The sequence below is a fragment of the Molothrus aeneus genome, chromosome 9 (genome assembly GCF_037042795.1).
Source record: "Molothrus aeneus isolate 106 chromosome 9, BPBGC_Maene_1.0, whole genome shotgun sequence".
Lineage (NCBI taxonomy): Eukaryota > Metazoa > Chordata > Aves > Passeriformes > Icteridae > Molothrus > Molothrus aeneus.
This window is the reverse complement of record NC_089654.1, coordinates 7905663-7927659: the sequence shown is the minus strand read 5'-3', so window position 1 is coordinate 7927659 and position 21997 is coordinate 7905663. Positions and strand designations below refer to the sequence as shown.

Sequence of the window (21997 nt, the reverse complement as noted above, 5' to 3'; positions counted from 1 at the left end):
CATCAGTACGAGCGAGCCGGGGCACTGTTGGAGGATATTTCCTGGCTGGAAGATCCATGTCTTGGTGGCCTGTGAGTGAAATGCTTCCCTCTGTTTCTCATGGTTTGAAAGCAATTCCAGGTGTGAGAGCAGGTCTGGTGAGGAGACCCAGCCTTTACATGTTCTGACTGTAGTCTTGAGATGAAGGGCACAGATGAAGGATGCATAAGGAATCATCCCACTCATCTTTGCCAGTGGGCTGCAGCATGGAGCTGCCAGGCCAAAAGGGTAGCTCAGCACCTTCAGGGTTTTCCAAACCTCAGTCTCTCTGCTTAAAGTCAGCAATAAAAATGTTCCCACTGATGAAAGTTGGGGAATGCTGGCTGCCTACCTGGGTTGGAAACTTCTTTGCTTGAACTCTCCACTGATGTTCCCAAGTCAAAAGAGCATTAGGTAATCTAGGAATGTGTTATCCAGTAAAGAGCATTTAAGCACTAAATCAAAAATAATCCCTAATCCCAGGACTTTGAGCCCTTGCTATTTAGAGCCGAGTTGAGTTTATTGACTAACAATGTACAGGATATAAACTTCAAACCACTGAAGTATAAATCTTCACTCTGAAGGAAAAAATAATCTATTGAAGGAGCCTTTTCTTGGGAGTGAAATGTACATATAAAGATAATTTAGAGTTGGAAAGAAATAAAAATGCCACAGGAATAAAGATTCTTCTCAGCCAATGCCAGACTCTAGAACCATATATCTCTTCAGTGAGTCGTGAGTAACGGAATGCACTTCTCAACCAAAACAGGTTTTTCTTTTTTTCCTTTGGCTGTGCATTGCCCATAAATTCACTAGGCTAGATTTTCAGCCTCTTCCACCAGAGACACATACACCTCTCTAAAATCTGTCATTTCTTAAAAGTTCTTTAAACTTCTGCCTCAGCCAAGTGACATTTAATGCAAAAGCTTAGCTTGATGGTTTTCTCTAATTAGGAGGGGGAAAATTAAAAGATACTAAAGTTGAATATTTTTTCCTCAATCTTGTTCTTCTAAACAAGATATCTGGGTTTTTTTTTTCTATTTAAAAAATCTCCCAAACAAATCCCAAAACATTGTCACTGCTTTTGGCTCCAACTACAGGTGGCTGAAGAGGGTGTTTGGTACATGTCTCTTCTGAACTCTTTTAGGTTCCTTTTAGGTTCAGCTACCTCTAATGCTGTTCACTTCTCAGATTTGTTTGTCAGAGCTGATTCCACCTCTGCAGCTCTTCTGCAGGCTCAGCTCCTCGTGGCCTTCACCTTGAGTACATGACTGGCTTATCTGTATTTTATTATTGTTTTTATCAGAGTGACAGGTTTCAGATGTGCATTACAAGGCCTCAGCTAAGACCTGATATTGAATTGCAAGACATGTGGAGGCAGAGCGAGGGTCAGCAAGGTCAGAGATGGCACCTTGCTGGCTGCCAAACAAGGGAATGGAGAAATCCACCACATTTCATGGACGCTGAGAAATCTGTGGTGTCACCAGGCTCCCCTCCCTCTGCTGTGCCCCTGTAACAGGTGTGCTTCTCAGAACCACTGGCAAAGTGAGCCCTGAGTCTGAGATTAAGCTTTGCACTGGAGTGGGGGCAGTGGAAGGGAGCAGGGATGTGCTTTACCATATCAAAATGTAGGTGAGGAGAGGAGAGCTGAAGGAAAACCCAACTCTGCGTCAGCACCCATCTGCCTAACCACAAGGAGACGAGACCCTGGGGAAAGAGACTCTATGGGGGGGGAAATGCTTGGGTTGATAGAGAAGTCCCTCCAGGTGGGTGTCTCAGTTCCATCCCTGTGCCCTGTGTTCCAGATTGGAGCCTCCCTGATGTCGACCGACGTGGGCAGCGGTTCCTTCATCGGCCTGGCGGGCACGGCGGCAGCCGGGGGCATCGCCGTTGGGGGCTTTGAGTGGAATGTGAGTGCCAGCTCTGCTGCCAACAGAGATGTCACTGTTTACACAGGGACTGGGGGTTTCCCTCCAAAATCAGGTGTTTAACGGTAGCAGCAGCAACAAGTGCTCAACTCTCAGGAGAGAAGCCGGCAGACATTCCGACAGCCTCGGAAACGTGAGATCTTTATTTTAGTTTAAGTGGAATTCACTGGGATTATTCGCTCTTTGGCCTTCCCAGTGGTGCACAGCCTTATTTTTAAGCTTTATTCTGCACTTGTGAAGATTAAAATAAAAGGTAATGGATGCTGGAAAGGTACTTGGATAATCACAGGATTCTGGGTGCAAGGAACTGGAAAAAAAAAAGCAAAAAGATGCAGCATGTGCTCCTGTATTCACTGTAAATCCATGAAAATCAGCAACACTCTCTTCACCTGGCAGCTGCCAAAAGGTGGCACCTCTGGGGTGAACATCTGGGTGTGAAGGCAGGACTCATTGTGCCCTGTTGAAGTGGCCTGGAAAATTGCCACTGACAGCACACACAAGAGCATGAAAACCAGGCCCTTGGTGTGTGGTGCTAATGAAATTTCTCAGCTGATGAGGAGTGAGATTAGTGCCAGCCTCACAAGAAGCATCACTCATCTAACTGAATCTCTTGCCTACCTCAGCAGAGAGTGTTAGTAGTGCCAAGCACAGGCAGGGCTCATCAAAGCTCTCTCCTGCGGTATGTATTCACTGCAATGTTTTTTTCTAGACCTTTTAAGTCACCTTTAAATCCTTTGTGAAGAAAACAGAGACTGTTCAGCCTGGTGCACGTAGGACATAATATTGTTGTTCTCAAAGGAAATTTATTCAAGTCACTTTAGAAGCTCATGAAGACAAGATTGTGTTTCAGGGCAAATCTAACTTCATGAGTTCAGATTGATTTATTTCAGATTGGAAAGAGAACTTACATATGCCATTACTGTCTCCCTGTGCCATGGGACATCATTCAGCTGGAAGGAACATAGGAGCATCTTTCACCACAGCCAGTCTCTGCCACTGCAGGAGCCATGGCTGCTCTCAATCAGTCACAATCTCTGCTCACAGGGATCAGTTTTTTTTCTGAAAACTTAAATAACTGATCAAAATAAATGTAAGGATGAAAGATAATGGCTGGAGACCACCAGGAGGTGGGGTTTGATGATCCCATGGCTTTCATGTACCTTCAAGTTCTCCTGTTTGGGCTTTTGCTGGGAATTAGAGAAGAAATACATGAGGAATGCCTTTACACTTTCCAAAAGACTCTTCACCTGTGACAAAGCAACTAAAGTGCCTCTTTATCTACCAGTGACAGAAGCACATCTGCACCAGCCTGCAAGGAGAACATCCCAGCAGAATCTTGCTGTTGCTTATTTTTATGCTCCACAGGGACAGTCTGCTGCCTCAGCCTCATCACTTGCTAATCGAGCAACAAACAGATGCTCCCATCCTGCTCTGAATCACTTAACTCTTCACTGCCACAGCATCAGTGGTTTTAAAGGCCACCAAATACACCATCATCTTTCAGAGAACCAGAGCAACAGAATACACCACCTTGCTAAAAAGACCAGGGGATGGAAGACGAAGGGGACACCCATGACAGAGAGAAATGCAGGCCTTAGGAGGAGATCTTCAAAAGCATTTGGCTGAATTGTAATAATTCCTCCAGCTGCTGGCTCATCTTCTGAGCAGGGAGAAAAACTCAGTCTGCTTCTCAAATGTGGTATTTTTGGGGTTCCCCACCACGGGGAGGAAAGATGAATCTGACTCCATGTTCTTAGAAGGCTAATTTATTATTTTTTAATATATTATTTTATAATTTAAATATATAAATTATAATAATTATTTTATAATTTATTATTTTATGATATTATATTATATTAAAGAATACTATACTAAAGAATAGAGAAAGGATACAGACAGAAGGCTAGAAGATAATAATGAAAAACTCGTGACTCTCTCCTCAGAGTCCAACACAGCTTGACAGTGATTGGTCATTAGGTTAAGACAATTCACATGAAACCAATGTGGTTGGTAAACAATGTCCAAACCACGTTCCAAAGCAGCAAATCATAGGAGAAACAATCAGATAATGATTGTTTTCATTTTTCTCTGAGGCTTCTCAGCTTTCCAGGAGAAGAAATCCTGGTGAAGGGATTTTTCAGAAAATATGACAGTGACACTCGAATACATCACATGGCACTGTACCTTTCTGCTTTCTTAGGATGGCTACTGCCAGAACAGGGGGAAGAGCTGTTCCCATGTGTTGAGTCCTGTGCCTTTATTCTCTGTCTCCTTAACAGGCCATCTGGCCACTGCTGGCTCTGGGCTGGATCTTCACGCCAGTTTACATCGCAGCAGGAGTTGTCACCCTGCCCGAGTACCTGAAGAAGAGGTTTGGAGGGCAGAGGCTGCAAATCTACACGTCTGTGGTGTCCCTGATTCTCTACATATTCACCAGGATATCGGTATGTGTCCATCTGAACACCCGCCTCGTGTCTAGGGCGGGGAGAGCACATCCGGGTGCAAGGCAGGGCTGCTCAAAGGACCAGCTCCACTCCCAGGAGCAGCTGCAGTGTGTTAGTGTGCTGCCCTTGCCTCTGTATTGATCATGGAGACCTTTCCTAAGAGAGAGACAGAGCCCTCATTAAACAGCAATGCACAGTGAGAACTTTACAGGGATGTGCAACTAATTGCTAAACAGTGTAAGTACCGTGGGCTGTCTGCCTGCTTTTCCTCTTCTATCACATCAAACCTTAGGCATCAGAGATAGAGGAAGGGCTGCATTACCCCGTGTGAAAATCTGGCTGGCTGCATCTTGTAGAGATGAAATTCTCTTAAACTATCATAAACCTGCTGTTGTTCTTGTAGTTGAGATTTCAGCATTAGGTATTTTATGGTTGTTCCTCTCTCTTTCTCACTTGTGTTGCACAAAAAGGGTACAGTGAAAAGGGAGGTAGGTTCTGGCTTAAGACAAAATGCAGCATCTTTTCTGAATTGCTTGTAGCATTGTACCCTGCTGGTAACCAAATCCCAGTGTACTGGGTATATTGGGTATTTCCCCCTTTTAAATGCCATTCACAAAGAAACAGAAATTGTGCTCAGATATTTACTAAGAACTACCTGTGCCCTTGGAGGGAGAGGAGTGTATTTGAGAGTCCATTACAGGGACTGAAGATGTCAGTCCTTTGTCTCCAGCTGATTATCCCAAGGTCAGTACAAGCCAGCTTTCACTAGACCCTTCTGAAAAATTCAGATGTCAAATTGCCTTGGGAGACACTGACTGGAGATAAAACACTCATGTGGCTTCAAGGTCCTTCTCCCAGGCTCATTATGCCTCAGCTCCTGGGAGGGGCATTGAGAGGAGCTCCAGGCTGGGAGTGTGGGATAGATTTCCCCCTCTGATGGGCAGCTCTTGGTCATGTCACCCACTGCTGTCAGCACTGCCTCCAGCTTTGCTCTGTGGGACCAGAGCACAGCCCTGGGTGACAGAGTGAGTGAGGCCTTGCAAAAAGGCACTTAAAGCCTCTTTACCTGTGAGGGATAAATAGCAGCTCTCTCCTGCAGCAGCCCAGAGTGAGACAGCCACGCAGACAAGGTATGAAACAGAGCTGTCTTTCAGAGTGACCTTCAGCAGAGCAGCATTTGCCAGTGCTTTTCAGAGCAGGACCCTGGCCCCCATCAGTGCTGTTTCATCCCACTGGTTTCTCCTCTGCACAGCCAATTCACGCGTGGCTGATGGATGTGGCTGGGGCACTTTATGGCCGTGACAGGTGCTTTCTATTAAGCACAGCTATTGTTTGTGGAGAGCTCATTTAGCGGCTGGCTGGACAGCAGGCACTTGGTTACAAGAAGGATTTTTCTCCCTGTGCTTTCTGCCCAAACGTAGGTCAACAACCAGGGCACTGCAGAGTCTTCTTGGCTTGCAAAGAAAACAGAGATCTCAATAAACAGTATTGTCAGAGGGCTGATCCTGCACGGCTACAGAGGTGGTGGTGTTTCCTGTGGGAAGCCAAACCCCAGAAGGGGAAAGGATTCCTGTGGAGTGCTGGCTGTGCCTGTCACGTCTCAGGCCCACAGAGGTCAGGGCTCTTTGCTTTTAGGGTGCTCATTTCAGATACAGCAAATGGAATTCTTGCCCCATCCCTTCTGCCTCCCTTGGCAAGGGTCTTCACCTGTATCTCACCCCATACCAGACTCACAGGTGTCCTTCTACCTTACCTTCCCAACATAAACATCTCCCATATCACCTTCTGCAATTTGGAATGATGTTATCTGTGTAATTCCAGGTTTCACCCGGTTTCTGGTGTCACTCTGCCAGAAGGTCCAAACAAAACACAGTGGATGGGACTTTCTGTATTTCTAGTGAGGTCCTCAGCAGGTATAACCTGTTTTTCTGGAGTCACTCTAATGTGCTGAACTGCATGAACAGAAAAACCACCTGTTGACCTTCTCAGATAAACCAATCATGGTACAAGACATCAGTGACTCTTTAGGAGTCTTTCAAGAGGGAGTGTCTCTGGACCGTGAGGCCGCTCTAGAGGCAGCCCTGGGAAGAAAAGGTCTCCACTATCTCCCCCTCCTTGCCTCCTGTGTCTGCCTGTGGACACACGGGCTCTGCTATCCAGGGATGTGTTCTCAGTCACCAAAAGAAGTGACAGCTTACACCAGTCCTTCTCAGTGCCAGCCAGGATTCTATGCCTCAAGATGATCTTTCTTTTGATTTCTTTTTAGTCCCTTGGCGTAGCACCTTCATTTTCACCCTGCTGCTCTCCCAAATCCTGAAAACTCTGACCTGGAGGAAAGTTTTTCCTTACAGCAAAACAAGGTTCAGAGCCAAGAGTCCCAACAGCTCTTCTCCTCCCCTTCCAGTTCACCTTGGTGGTGTCCTCCCCTGTCAGTGCTTCCAGCCGCAGAGGGCTGCAGGCTGCTTTATTAGATTTCCCTTGCACGAAGCACTGCTAACGCCAGACTGCCCTTGGTTTTTTTATTCCAGACAGACATTTTTGCTGGAGCATTGTTCATCCAAACTGCTTTGGGCTGGAACCTCTACTTGTCCACTGTGGTCCTGCTAGCAGTGACTGCTGTCTACACCATAGCTGGTAAATAGCTGGTTTTGAAGGACACATCATAAACTGGAACTTAGGATATAAGTTTCCCATTTCCTACAGAGGGGAAAGAGTGTTCAGGTTCTGGTCTGAGGAAGACATTGCCCCAGTTGCTGGTAGTACCTGCCTTGTTACTCTCAGCTGTTGGAGATCTTTGACTCTTCCCCTCTTGGTCCATGGGAAAGAGGTACAGGGGAAGCATCACTGTTTTTAGAGGATTTTCTAACACTGCACAAGGCTCTGGGCTCCCTCTGTGCAGGAAGTTACCACTGCCCATATTTGCTATTTTGTTCCCTTTCTGCAAAGTTAGCAACTTTAGCTGTTAAGATGCTGAGCTGCCTCTGAGTTCTCCCATGAACATGGAAAACCTTCCACACTGTTCCTCATGGGAGGGCTTGTGACAGCTGTGGGCTCCAGAGGAGCAGCTCAGCACCAGCTTCTCCCAGTGGGTCTGTCCTGAAATGCCAGGGCTGGGGCTAAAGAAAGCTTTTATTCCAGGTGAGGTGCCTGTTTCCCTGTGTCACCTGTGCATGGTGACACACTGACTGCTGTCTCTGCTTCTCCTGGCAGGGGGTTTGACTGCTGTGATTTACACAGACGTGCTGCAGACCCTGATCATGGTGCTGGGAGCTTTGGTCCTCATGTTCATAGGTAAGGGGAACCTGCAGTGGCACTTTAGTGCTCCCAAGGCCACTAGACCTTAGCAGGTGCCTTGCCCTTTCATGTGTGGTGCAGAAATGAGTTTGATCTGCTCATAGAAGTGGTGCCAGCACAAGTCTCATTCTCCAAGCCATCATACTGTCTTCATCCTTGCTAACTGCATGGAGGTGAGGCTCTGGATACCTTCACTTCACTGGAGTTGCCAAAGAACTTTGGAACATCACATTCTCAGAGCCAAATTTAGCTCTCATTAAGCCCATATCAATTCAGAGTAGCCCTGCTGATTTCTACTGTTGACTTTGGGAGTTCATATGGGTGCAACTGAGAGTTATAAAAAAAATAAACAGCAACAAGGAAATGACCACCATCAGTCTTTGTTTTAAGCCTTCTTGGCAAACAGAAAGATCTAAACTAGGTATATCTTTTTTTCATGTTATACTTTCCTGCTCTAGCTTTTGGAGGGTGTATAAGTAAAAACTAGATGCTGATGACATTGCAGGGATTAGGATCATGGAGGCTTTCCTGCATTGATCCTCTTCCAGAATGTATTGTTTAAACCACAAGGACTCTGGGCAAAATCCAGCTGACTTCTGTAGAAACTTTGACTGCAAAAAGCAAAGGTGGAATGAAAAGTAAAGGAGATAAGAGGAAGATAAAAGAAAAGTAATCACGAGACTCAGATTAGATAATAACTTTGCATGATGCAACAGCCCTTAAATCACTGGCATTTTCTTTACAGGATTTGAAAAAGTTGGCTGGTATGAAGGACTTAAGGAGAAATACAGCACAGCAATACCAAAGATCACAGTCCCAAACACAGACTGTCACCTCCCACGTGCAGATGCCTTTCATTTGTTCAGGGATCCCATCACAGGAGACCTTCCCTGGCCTGGCCTTGTATTTGGTCTCACAGTGGTGGCTCTTTGGTGCTGGTGCACTGACCAGGTAAATAAGACCTTTCCCTCAGCAGACAAACCACCACAGTGTTATTTTTAGTCCACTCCTCAGTCTGTGGATCTGTAAGCTGAAAAATCACTGTGCCTCAGTGTGCAGGAGCTGCTACTTTTTTTACTGGTCTAGACCAGAATGTCTCACTCCTTCCACCTTCTCAGCAAGCTGCTAATTTTATGCACTTCTTAGTGCAGTGAGAACAGGTTGTTTTCATCCATCTTTATCCCACTGTGGGCTGGTGAGTACTGGGAGTCTTCATGCAGTTATCATGACGAGGATATAAAAATGTGAATCTGGAGCTGGCTGTGCCGTGACCTTGAGCGGACCTCCAGACAATATTCCTTCATTCATATTCCCAGATGTCTCATGTCCCTTATTCCTTTTCAAGCTACAAACAAGGAAAGCTGAGTGTGTTTCTCGAGACACTGCTTCTGTACTTTCAGATGGGACAATTATGAAACCCCACCACTGAGCTTTTTACCAAAACACCCACAGTCTGCTTCATCCTGTGTCTCGTGCTGCCACACAGCTGCTGTCTCCAGCCCTCAAGGTGGCTTCATTTCAGTCAAGGGTGAAATTATTCCTGTAAAGGAAATTTCCACGCTGCCCTCTCCTGTAGCCTGTGGACTGAGCTCTGAGTGGTGGCAGCAGGCTGCAGTCAGTGAGGTGGGAAAGTTGTCCTTGGCATGCAAAACACCCTGGGATCCTGTGGGCTGAAAGTCATCCCTGAGAAGGAGAGACAGAGGGAATGGATCCTGCTCTCTCTGCTGTGCTGCTCTTTCATTCTCTGCTCCCTTTCTGCACTGTTTGCAGGTGATGGTCCAGAGGTCTCTCTCTGCCAAGAACCTCTCCCATGCCAAAGGTGGATCAGTGTTTGCAGGATATCTGAAACTCTTCCCTGTGTTTTTCCTTGTCATGCCAGGAATGATCAGCAGAGCTCTTTTCCCAGGTAAGCCTTCCCATCTTCCTTGACACGGGGCTCCATCCTGCTGTGACCACTAATCCCACACAGGTCTGCCAGCACTTGTGCAACTCAGAAATTGCTGTCCTGCAGGCATGTTCATAGAGGTTCCTGTTGCACCATGGTGTTCCCAAGCCCTCCCTCCATCTCCAGTTCTCCCACAGTGGCAGAAATCCCCAGGAGTAGACATAAGGGACATACTTTGCCATTGGGGGCATATAACTCCATGCTGTGGACACTGCATTCATCTATCTGGAGGGAGTCAGTGAAATTAAACTCATGGAGCACTGAGGTTGTCCTTCAGATCCTATGGATTACATCCATTCAGTATCTTGGAGAGTTTTAGCAACCTCCCACACAAACTCATTTAGGTCCTGGTGGATTAGGCTAAACGAGCCTCCCTTATATCCCAAGGAGCTCTCACTGCTGGTTTCTCCAGAGCCTTCCTCTTTCCAGGAAGAATAACTTGGTTAGAAGGACCACTCCCAGAGGAAAGAGCTTATTTCCCAGATTTCCTAAACAGCAGTAAGTGAGCCTCCAGCATCCCTGGGAATCCAGCTGACAGGTTCATGGAAACAGTCCAGTTCCCACAAGTGACAAATCATCAAGGATTACAGTTATGCAACACCCAGGAGAGATTCAGCTGTATCCTGAACAGAATTTCAAAATGTCATCTCAAAGTTTCACCTCTATTATATGATATAAAGCATTTTCCAGCTCCACTCATTGTAGCTGTATTCCACCTCTGAATTTGTATGAAACTGCACAAGGCATCAGGATTTGTTCCCTTGATGTGCAGTGGGGTTTGCACTGACTCCCTGTTGTTTCCCTGTGTTCCCCAGATGAAGTGGCCTGTGTGGACCCAGAGGTCTGCAAAAGGATCTGTGGAGCTGCTGTGGGTTGTTCCAACATTGCCTACCCCAAACTGGTCATTGAACTCATGCCTGATGGTGAGGAACACCCTCGTGGGGCTGGGCTTGGGCCAGGCTCTGCACGGGGTGGGGGGATCAGGCTGTCCTTACCCATCTGAAGGAAATCTTACCAGAGAGCAGGATGGAAAAAACAGTGCTTGGAGGCCCAGCCCTGATTCCCCTTCTGTGTTTGTCTCCTGCAGGGCTCCGGGGTTTGATGATTGCAGTGATGATGGCAGCCCTGATGAGCTCCCTCACCTCTGTTTTCAACAGCAGTAGCACCCTCTTCGTGCTGGACATCTGGCAGCGGGTCCGCAGGCAGGCCTCCGAGCAGGAGCTGATGATTGTGGGCAGGTCCTTGCATTTATTTATGTCTCGTTCCTCTCACCATCTCTTCTGATAGCAGCTTTTGCATCCTCCAGGCTGGGCTCACGGAGAAAAATCTGGTGCCTGCAATACAGAGCAGGAGGACAGCCTGGGAAAGAGCGTTGTGTTTTCCGGCTTCATCTTGGATAGGCCTGGTCAAGGAGAAACTCTGAGTGTTCCACTGAGCTAAGCAGATAATTGCCTCTCTTCTCTCTAAACTTATTATAAAAACTGCTTTAAACGTAACTTTTAGAAAAGCCAAAAGTGCTCTTGAGTCATTGTCACCAGAGGTCTATAAAAATGTTATTTTTGCATCAGACAGGAGTGATATGTTGCAATTACTTTTTTTTTTTTCTTTTTTCTTCAGGGTAAAGTGCAGAGCTGAGTCTCCCAGCTTTCTGTCTCTGTGATAAGTTGTAGTGTCCTTTGCAGATGAGTTTTGGTGCTGTGTTCTATCAGGGGCATATAAAGTTCTCCTCCAGACAGGGGAATTTAGGCTGCATTCAGTGTGGAAGTTTTGCTCTCCAGTCATGAGCATTAAGGTCTAAACTTTGCTGAGCCATAGCTGAAGGCTGCAGGCAAACTCACACTTCACCATGGCAGAGTGGGTACAGGACGAGTCCCTCTTGCTCAGCACTATGGGCAAACCTCTGTGGCACACAGTGCAAAGGCAGAGGAAGGTTTCAATATTCACCCGAGACCCCAAACACAATTTTAATAAGTAGCAAACGAGTTGGAATTTGGCAAAGGCAAGAGACTGAGCACATTACCTGCTTGGAAAGCTGGCAGAAAGATTGCTTCCACAAGCTACCAGCTCCCTCTTCCTGTCATGTCCAAGAGCAAGGTCATTGAAGACCATGTTACACCAGGCTCACATTGGGAGAACAACTTTCTCTTTTCCTGTGTACACAAGGAAAGATTCTTGATAGCGATCTGTGGATTTTTTCTTAGAAAATTCCAAGAACAACTGGGAGCGTGTTTTGCTGCAAATCCACCTACAGAGTTAATACAATTTTATCCTTCTCTTTCAGAGTCTTCACCCTCATCCTTGTGGTTGTCAGCATTCTCTGGATCCCAATGGTTCAGTCGGCCAACAGTGGGAAGCTCTTTGACTACATTCAGTCCATAGGCAGCTGTCTGAGCCCACCAATTGCAGCCCTCTTTATCCTGGCAATCTTCTGCAAGAGGGTTAATGAGCCTGTAAGTGAAGTGCCAACAACCAATTGATACATGTGTTTAATTTGATAAAATAAAGAGGTATCTCTTCCCTCAGTGCTTAGCCTTTGAGACTGGTTAAACTCAGTCCAGCTCAAGAGTGACAATCAGGCAGCCTTTCCTGGCATGCATTAGTGGATCTTAGCCCAGGCTCTAGTGGGTGTGGGTTTGCTTCTAAGAAGTCACTGCAAGTGGGACTTTTTGGCAGTCCCATTTGAAAGCATGAAAGGGAAGTTGTTCTGCCATTTAGGGATGATGTGTCAAAGGCTCATTGGAGGAGTGTTGTTAGGAGGAGATTCTTGCATTGTTTGTGCTCTGTGTGCTCCATGCTCAAGGACAACAAGAGAAAATGAGGGTTTTTACCTGAAAAAATTCTCCTTTGATGCACCTCAGTGTGGATTTCCATCAGGCATAAAAAGTCTGGGGAAAGAGGGAGAGGGGAGGGAAATCCACAACCAGAGGAAACTTGCAGTGACCTTTTCTCTGCGTTTGCCTTTTCTCAGGGTGCTTTCTGGGGCCTCATGGCCGGCTTTGTTGTTGGTGTGGTTCGGATGATCCTGGAGTTTATTTACAGTGCCCCATCCTGTGGGGAGGAGGACAGGAGGCCAGCTGTGCTGAAGGACGTGCACTACCTCTACTTGGCCCTCATCCTCTTTGTCCTCACTTCCATTGCCATCCTCCTGGTCAGCCTCTGCACCCCACCCATCCCTGAAGAAAAGGTGAGTGACTGCAGCCATGCCCTTTCCCCAGAGCCCCCGTTTGGATACCCAAATTCCCTGGGATCTGCCCTTCCCTGCTCCTGCATGGCCAGGAAATGGTGTGTAATGCATGTGCTGCCAAGAAGCCCTTGCTGCTCAGCTCTCCCTGTCCCCCAGATCACAGAGTGTTAATGCTGCTGAGCATGAGTGCTTCAAATTGAGTGTGAGTTCCCATGCTGTGCCCAGAGCTGGGCAGACACCGCAGCCCATCATAACTGCTAGAGGAAGAAAAGAAGAAGGGGAAGGAGATGAAATCACATTACAGAGCACTGCTGAGGAGGAATTAAATATATCTAATTGTAGCATCTAGCCTGCTTCAGCAGAGCCAGCATCAATCTTGCAGGCAAACAAGATTAATATCTTTTGCAACATGGGCATTTAGGAAAATAACATTTTGTCCCAATGTGATCTCAATTAAATTTAATAACTTTGAGGGAAGCACAACTTTCTTTTACTTAGCACATTAAAATGGTGCAGAGTTGGGAGGTTTTATATAATAAAACCTTCAAGCAACTCTTCCCAGTCCCAAGTTTTAAAGCAGCTGCCAATATAACAAAACTACCACCTACCTCTCAGCAAAGGTTACTGGATAGATTAAAAAGACCTATTTTTTCCTGCCTAACTGCATGAGAGAGAAAATGCTGTGATGGCATCAATCTGCTGCTTCCTCATAACTTGTAAAGCATTAACCAGCTCCATGGATGTTTGATGGAATGTTATAGGTGTCAAAGAGACCCTGCTCCTGAAGATTACATGAAAGCAGGTGCTCAGATAGGGGAGGGGAGGGGGGAGAGAGGCTGGCTTTGTGTCTGCTTGGAGATAAACTCTCAGCTTTTATTAGCTATCAGAGGATCCACATGGGAGAGAGAAATACTGGCAAGGAGGCACCATTAGTTCTGCTGCTTACGTTGTTCATGACTGCTCAGGGGTGGCCAGATGGTTGCCAGCAATTAATTACTGTGGTTTAATGAGTTCCCACTTATCATCTGACCTGTGATAGCTAAACATGTGCAGAGCTCCCTGCCCACAGCAACAGCAAGATAAGATGCATTAACACAGCACTGGTGAACAGTGAGCATCAAACCAGCAGTTCAGGAGATGGAGAAACTGGCCCCAGCACCTCCAGGCTTTTTAGTCTGACCTCAGAGGTAGGAAAACATTTCAAGCATCTTCCAGGAGGGGCTTTTCAGCATGGACCCCACTATAAAAGAATTAGAGAAAGAGAGGTTCCAATCTTAGATTCCCCAGGGGAGATTTTCAGTGGTATTTCTACTGAAACGTGTGAGTTTATAGGTGCTGGATGTAAGTGACCTTATTTAACACATCCTTCAAAGAGCCAGGGGTATGGTCAGGGAGGGCAGGATTCTGTCTGACGCAGCTGTGTGCAGTTATCCCAGAGGAACAAAGGGTGGGAGGTGGCCAGGGAGGGAGGAGAGCTTGCTGAAGGGCAGCACTGGCCAGGAGCTAACATCAGCTGGGCTTTTTGGGCTAAATGCTCTCAATAGAGTTGTTCAGGATAGCCTTTTGGTATGCCATGGACCCCCCATAGTGCTGAGCTCAGTGCTTGCCCCCTGTGTAAGAGATTCTGTTGTAGAAAATGAATGAGAATTAATGATACAGGCTGTGGCAGTGAAAGGCTGGACACAGAGACCCAGATCCATCATCTGGTATTTGTGATGACCACCCCACGTGCCCCCTACCCCTCAGTATCTTCCCACCACCAGGAAAATGGGATGGACTGCCAGGAAATTTGTGCCACTAAGCAGTAGCTCATTCCCTCTTTCCACGGCTCAGTAGGAATGGGAGAGCCTGTCCCCATTTCTATTTGTCTGATTGCATTCAGTTTCTACTATTTACCCCCAGTTTCAACAGGAAAGGTCTGCCCTTGTTCCTCGGAGAACAGCCAAAGGAAGGCATGGGGTTTAACTGAAGTAGGAGACCACACTGCTGGGTTTCTGCCTGTCTGGCAGGAATCTGGGTGGGTAGCACTGAGACCAAAATTTTTCATTTTCCTGGGTCAGATTCACCCCAGGTTTTGCCCTGGACATGAGCAGAGGTGTGGCTTTGGACCATCACTTCTGGTGACATGGTTTCTCATGGTTTTCCCCCTCATCTCCAGTGAGTGTGTGGCTGTGCTGGCTCAGGGACAGAAGTGTTTGGGGAAGGAAGGGCAGGAGGTGGAGATCAGGGTGGATGTGCCAGGCTCTGCCTGTCTGGGTAGAGAGTGGCACCTGGCCTTTGTGTTTGGCCATTATTGACTCGGCATGCAATGGGCAAACCTGTGGTGGAGGGCCTGAGTGTCCCTGTGGCAGTGCTGGGAGGGGGATGCTGTGCTGGGTATCCTGCACAAGGCCCTGTGGAGCTCTGGAGCTTCCTGGTCCATCAATTCCCTTCCTGAGCCTCGGGTGTTTCTCCCCTAAGGCTCACATGGGGCTGGTTCTGCTCATCCTTTACTGCAGTGCTTGGGGATGGAATGATGAAAGGCATGGCACAAGAGCTAGGAATTGTGTCATTTGTTTTGTCAAGCAAAAAGAGTAGAAAAACAAGGCAGCAAAGACAAAGCTAGGAAATACAGTGATAGATCATACCTCAGCAGATGTAAATCACCACAGCTCCATTGCCTTCAAAGACCAGGAACAGCTGTTGAGCACAGTTATGTCACTTTGCACCAGCTGAGGATCTACACTGGACAACTTTAAATATTGAATCTCAATGCTTTTGAGATAGTAAATGGGCAAAAGGAGAAAAGAGATTTGTATCTGATGTTAGAGTGGTACAGCTAATGTTCCTGGCTTTAAATGAATTACAATCTGAGAACTGCAAGCTGTAGCATTTTCTCCTGCTGTTTTGGACACTCTCCCATCCCTGTGGTGATTGATGCTGTGCTGGAAAACAAGTATGCAAGGAATTTGTTTGGTATGCTCCAGAGTTCATATGTCTTCATTGTAGGTAGTCCATATTGTGTCACGCCGTCCTTGAAAGCCCTGCAAAAGAGCTTACAATTAAATTTGAGACTGTGAAGCTGAAACACAACTGTCAGGTGCCAGATGGCATTTTGGAACAGAAGGATTTATTCTAGTTTACAAACAACAAAAGGAAAACTTTGCTGAGTTCTTGCAAACTCCCTTGCCCAAGGAGACTGTGAGGGAGAAAAGGGAGGGGAGCAGCCCACAAAGCACTGAGTGCTGCACCAGCTCCCCAGGGCTCAGGGCTCACCCAGGCAGGCTGATGGATTGGCAATTCCACCCGCTGTGCTCTGGGACTGGGATCTCTCCCTGTGTCCTGGGGCACGGCTCTATTGGCTCCTCTTGGTGCACAGCTTAGGAGGAGCACCAAGGAGGAGCACCAAGGAGGAGCACCAAGGAGGAGCACCAAGCCCCCCTGGGCTGCTCTGAGCCCACCCTGAGAGCCCTGAGGTGCTGCAGCTGGAGCTCCCCAGCATCCCTTGGTGGCACTGAGAGCTCTGAGAGCTCTGTGGGTGCTGCAGCTGGAGCTCCCCAGCATCCCTTGGTGGCACTGAGAGCTCTGAGAGCTCTGTGGGTGCTGCAGCTGGAGCTCCCCAGCATCCCTTGGTGGCTCTGAGCCATGCTCAGCTCTGTGGGTGCTGGCAGGAGCAAACTAAGGGGGGACACAGGGCTCCCCCAGCAGTGCCCAGGGTGACTCTGCAGATGGGGGCAGAGCCACAGGGCTCCCCAGGACCCAGCACAAGGCTCCCTCCTGCTCCCCTGCCCTTGGACAGGGTGGCCTCAGGCAGCACTTCCAAGGTCCCAGTCAGTAAAGCTGACACAGCTCCCTGTGGGCAATTCAGAGTGAAGCATTGTCCTGCTTTCTCCAGGCACTGCCACCACCTGCCTCCCCTGCCCATCCCTTGGCAAGCCCAGCCAGCCCCACAGAGCTGCTGCTGTGCCCCACAGCAATGGCAAAGAGCAGAGAGGGGATCTCAAGGGGTGCATTCAGCCCAAACCCACCGCAGCTCACAGCTGCAGGGTGCTGTGGTGTCACCAGGAGCTCTCTAGGGTGCTGGTTTTCTTTATTGGCCATGGCAGAGGCACCAGCTCTCCTGGGTGGGTCAGTGGGGTGATGCCATGAGGTTCCCTCATGTGTGGAGAGAAAAGGAAAAAAGTTTTGGAAATCCTTTAGAACCCTAAAACTTTACTATATTCCAGTGACATTTCCTAAATGATTGAAAAAAAAAAAAAAAAAGCATGCCTGAGAAAGATGAGGATCACCAAATCAAAGCAATTTACCACTTCATGACAAGAAAGATTAGCCCTGCCCAATGCTCATCTTGGTTGAAAATGATTTAAATAAAGCTATAAATCTTCTGGAAATTATGCAACATTCTGTGTCAGCTGGAAGCTTCTGCCTGGATTGGTGTGTGCAAAATTCAGAAATTGAACTTGTGTTACTTTGTGAGTGACCCATTGGGGAGGTTCATATCCACACACAGGCAGAGCAGGGAGGCAGCTGCTCCTGGGGCCTGTGTGTGACTGTGCCTGCCCTTCCCTGTGCCCCTGTGCCCCCCTGCCAGGCTGGAGCTGCCTTTGGGAGGGAGGGATGAGCCAGGACAGGGGTCAGGAAGAGCCACTGAGATCGTGGGCATGCCAAGGTCAGCAGCAGGCCTGGCTTAAGCCCAGATCTCTGAGCCCTGGGATGTGTGGCCCCCCTGAGCTGCCAAAGGGCCACTGAGGTTTGCAGGATCGATGGCTCCTGTGCACTCCCTGTGCTCCAGGGAGATTTTCAGGCTTGCTCTGGGATAAGAGTTTCAGAACTTGGGCATTTGTAAAGCAGACTGATCATCCTTTCTGGCTCTCTGCAGAGACAGGCAAGGTCTTGTATTGGCCCATCAGAGAATTCTGGAATTTAAAAAAAATCTTCTGAGGGCACAACAGCTGTCTGGGACTGACTGTATCCAGAGAGGGTGTCTTGGCTTCTTCTTTGATTTACTTTTATTTATTTGACTTTATTACCTTTCCCTGTTGGAGGGCTGCCATTCTGGAAGCAGACCATCATTGTTTGAGATCAATCACATGGGCCTTGCAAATAGGAACCTGCTTTTCCAATGTCTGCTAAAGGGTTAATCCTCAGAGACAGGGATGGAACAAGTTCATTTAAAAAATTGAAGGAGAGAAACAAGATTATTTCACATTTTTTCTCAGCTTTTCAACTCTGGCTGGATGGTGCCAGCCTTCTTACCCAGGGAAGGAAGGGAGGGAAATTGGGGGATCACCCCCAAGAGGCCTCAGCATCACCTTGTGTGACAGTGTTCACAGGGATGAGGCAAGAGACGAGAATGTTGACTCTATGTTCAGAAGGCTTGATTTATTATTTCATTATATATATATATATATATATATATATATTACATTATAGCTATACTAAAAAGAAATAGAAGAAAAGGTTTCTTCAGAAGCTAGTTAAGAATAGAATAGAAAAGAATGAATAACAAAGATCTGTAGCTCAGACAGAGAGAGAGCTAGCTCTGCTGTGACTAGTCAGTAAATCTAAACATCCACAGGAGACCAATCCCAGATCCACCTGTTGCATTCCACAGCAGCAGATAACCATTGTTTACATTCAGCTTCTGAGGCCTCTCAGCTTCTCAGAAGAGAAAAAAATCCTAAGAAAAGATTTTCACAAAAAGATGTCTGCGACAACCTTGGACCTGTGTCCCCCAAGGAGGGAGATGTCTGGGTGGCCACACTGGGACAGGCAGGCAGTGAGCACTTTCTCTCTGTTCCACTTTGCAGCTGGATGGCCTCATGTGGTGGACCAGGCACAAAAAAGCACCTGCCATAATCCTGGAAAACAGTGAAGCAGCACAGACTGGCCCGGAACAGAATGAGAAGGACCTGGTGGAAGCTGCAGCTTCAGATGGCAAGGAGGAGGCAGGTAGGGCTCTGTCTGTGCACAAACACACTCAGGTGCCTGGGAGTGCACAGCCAGGACCCCATAAACATCCCCAAATTCATGAGGGGCCACCTGGTCCATTCTCTGGAGCTGGGGCTTGCATTTGCAGTTTTAAGGATGTGACAAATGCAAGTGTTGTGGTTCTTGGTCCTCCCAACACACCTCGATGTCACACCCCTCTGAATGGCTCAGAAGAGCTGAGATACCTGAAAAAAAGAGCTCCAAAATAGCAGCACAGTCTGAGAGGACCAGGAGACCTGGGAGCAGACGTGCACTTTGTGGATGCCCTAGAATGAACCCACAGGCCTCACTTTTCTCATTTCCATGATGCCAACAGGATCTTTGCATCTTCCCTTAGGATGCAAGCCATGGTTAAAACTCAGACCTTAAATAGCTCTGTGTCTTACCAGAGGTATTTAATAGGAAGGAAAGCAGAGCAAAGTGAAATTAAAGGGTTGTCAGGGGACAGAACAGTAGCAGGAGTTGCTGCATAGGCTAGTTATTTTCAGAGTGGACAGAGCTTTATTCTGCAAATCTATTAAAAATGCAACTTTCTGGTTTTGAGCTTAAATTTTGAAGGTTACAGAGCAGGAACCTCAGAATAAAGACACAAACAATATTTCTTCACTTCTGCCATTTGCTGGTCAGTCCAAAGGACATTGGAACCAATCACAGCCAAGCTAAATGGAAGTGAACATCTAAACAAATCCTTTGATTTTTTTCTTCCCCAATAGAGTAAATCTGGGTTTAAGTTGAATGCAGTTATTCAGCCTTACTACTTATTTCTTATCAATTCCTAGTTCACTTTACTAGCCCATGTTTTTATAAACAAATACCTTGGTATTTTGGTAATTAGCAGAAATGAGGAAGGAAATGTGAAACACAGCAGTTGACAGTTTAATGAGGGTTTTTTTTCTGAGTAACACCTTTTTTCAAGGCCCTATAACATCCTGTATTTCAAAAAAGGTTATATTTGGAAAGAACAGCGAGTGAAATACACACAGCAGAGGACTGAAAATTAAAACACACACTTCACCTGGCATGCCATGTGTAATAAACAAGCTGGGATATCTCTAAATGGACCATCATGCTGTCAGGAATTTTAAAAAGCAGATTCTGGGGTGGGGATGAAGGGGAAGAGGTTTGTTAATTAACTAATGAGTGAGTGGTGCAATCAACTCACTGCAATCAGGCTGTGCTGTACATGGTCTAGAGAGAACCTTTTCCTTTTCCTTTTCCTTTTCCTTTTCCTTTTCCTTTTCCTTTTCCTTTTCCTTTTCCTTTTCCTTTTCCTTTTCCTTTTCCTTTCCCTTTCCCTTTTCCCTTTCTTTCTTCTCCTTCTCCTTCTCCTTCTCCTTCTCCTTCTCCTTCTCCTTCTCCTTCTCCTTCTCCTTCTCCTTCTCCTTCTCCTTCTCCTTCTCCTCCTCCTTTTCCCCTTTTCCTTTTTCATTTTCATTTTCCTTTTCCCTTCTTTCCATCGCCTTGCATCTCCCACACAAGGTCCCTCTCAAGCCCCACTCCAGACTGGCCAAGGCACCTCCAAAAAACTGGGAGAAGGGAAGGAAGAGTCCCAGCAGATTCCAAGAGACAGGTTTTGGTCTCTTTCTTGCAGCAGCCAAACGTCCCTGGTGGAAAATGGTGTACATGTGGTTCTGTGGTCTGCCCACCAACCCCACGCCCACCCTGGCCCCGGAGGAGAGAGCAGCCCTGGAGCACAGGCTCACCAGCATCGAGGAGAAGCCCCAGTGGAAGATTGTGTGTAACATTAGTGCCATTCTCCTGATGGCCACCAACATCTTCCTCTGGGCATATTTTGGCTGAGCTGGGTCAGGACTGGCGTGGCTTTGGTTGCTCTCACCTTCCTGTCTAAGCTGGGAGCATCAGGTGACAGAGCAGCACAGCCCTTCCCTGGAGGCACTGCTTGCTGGGAATGATTGTGGGGCTCAGCTTCTCCATGAGGGGGGACCAAAACTCAGCACTGGTCACAGCTGGGATGCAGGGGATGAATGGGATAGCATGTGGGACAAGTCAGGAGCACATTTCATGGGTAAGCTCTTCTGACTTCACTACTACTTTGACGCACTGAAGTGAAACAAAAGGGAAAAGAATGATTGGGGAGGGGAAGTCTGAGAGGTTTGATTGAAATAAAGGAAAGTTGTCTCAAAACATCTTGACCTTTGCTTGTGTTTTCTAGGAAAACAATGTAATTAGCTAAAAAAAGAAATAAAACTAAAACCAAATCAATCAAAAAATGTAACTCCAGCTGAACAGGAGCTCTGTGCAGGCTGGTTGTGGCAGCAGGGGATGAGTTGTGGTGTCCTAACAAGAACACATTGCTCTCAGCCTGTAACCAATATCCAAGTGCATTGGCAGCAGATGTTATTAATGATGCCAATACATATTTTCTTATTAATCTTCCATACTAGGCTTGTGTCTGTCTGCAAATGATTATCATTCATTTTCCTGACAAATCTATCAAGATCATTTATTACTGTTCGGCAAAGGATCTTCTTTTAAACAAAGATTAATAACATTGCATTTTATCTGGCTGGCTGAGCCAAAGGAAATGAAATTAACAATGAGCCCTACAAACATGTCATCACTTTAATTTACCAGAAAATATTTTAAAATGTTATTTAAAAGAATATACGCTGTGGTGGGCACAGTTTATTACAAAGGAAAGGAATCAAACCACAGGCATTTCAGCAGGGTGGAGGGTAAGCAAACAGGGCACTGTGAATTCTCTGGTTCCTCACACTGGAGTTCTGGGACAAGGAGGGAGAGGCACCCACAGCACCTTTGGCATGCACAGATGGGCACCTGCTCAGGGGAATTGCAGCTGGAGGTCCCTGTTCCTCAGTTAAAGTGCTCCTAACCAGGATCCCAGCTCTCCTGGGATTCCTGCAGGGAGCACTGCCTTCCCTGTGTTCCTGCAGAACAGAACTCCACCAGGGGAAAGCTGGAGAGGAGGGCACAGGTGGGCTGAGTGCCAGCACCCCTCTGTACTTTTGCTCCCCAGGAGGAAAAGAAACAAATTCACTAAATTTACATGGTTTAGTTTCCTTTCCTCTGCACTCTTGTCCAATTTTCCCCTCCCATCTTTTGATGGGAATAAAAAAATAAAATAAAAATATCAACAATAACAAATAAACAAATAACAAAATAAAAATAAAATACCAACAATATAAACATCAATAATAATAATAATAATAATAATAATAATAATAATAATAAT

At 46.8% G+C, this 21997-nt stretch overlaps 1 protein-coding gene across 1 annotated transcript; it reads left to right on the top strand.

Annotated features, from left to right (window-relative positions):
- The first annotated feature begins 41 nt into the window (after nucleotides 1-41).
- On the top strand, nucleotides 42-20836 carry SLC5A9 (solute carrier family 5 member 9). The gene is made up of 13 exons (XM_066555579.1): nucleotides 42-71; nucleotides 1824-1928; nucleotides 4226-4390; nucleotides 6919-7024; nucleotides 7601-7681; nucleotides 8430-8635; nucleotides 9455-9590; nucleotides 10445-10552; nucleotides 10717-10867; nucleotides 11911-12079; nucleotides 12598-12813; nucleotides 18603-18744; nucleotides 20375-20836. The coding sequence occupies exons 1-13, from the start codon at nucleotides 57-59 to the stop codon at nucleotides 20581-20583; spliced, it is 1809 nt and encodes a 602-aa protein (XP_066411676.1). The 5' UTR covers nucleotides 42-56; the 3' UTR covers nucleotides 20584-20836.
- The last annotated feature ends 1161 nt before the right edge of the window (nucleotides 20837-21997 follow it).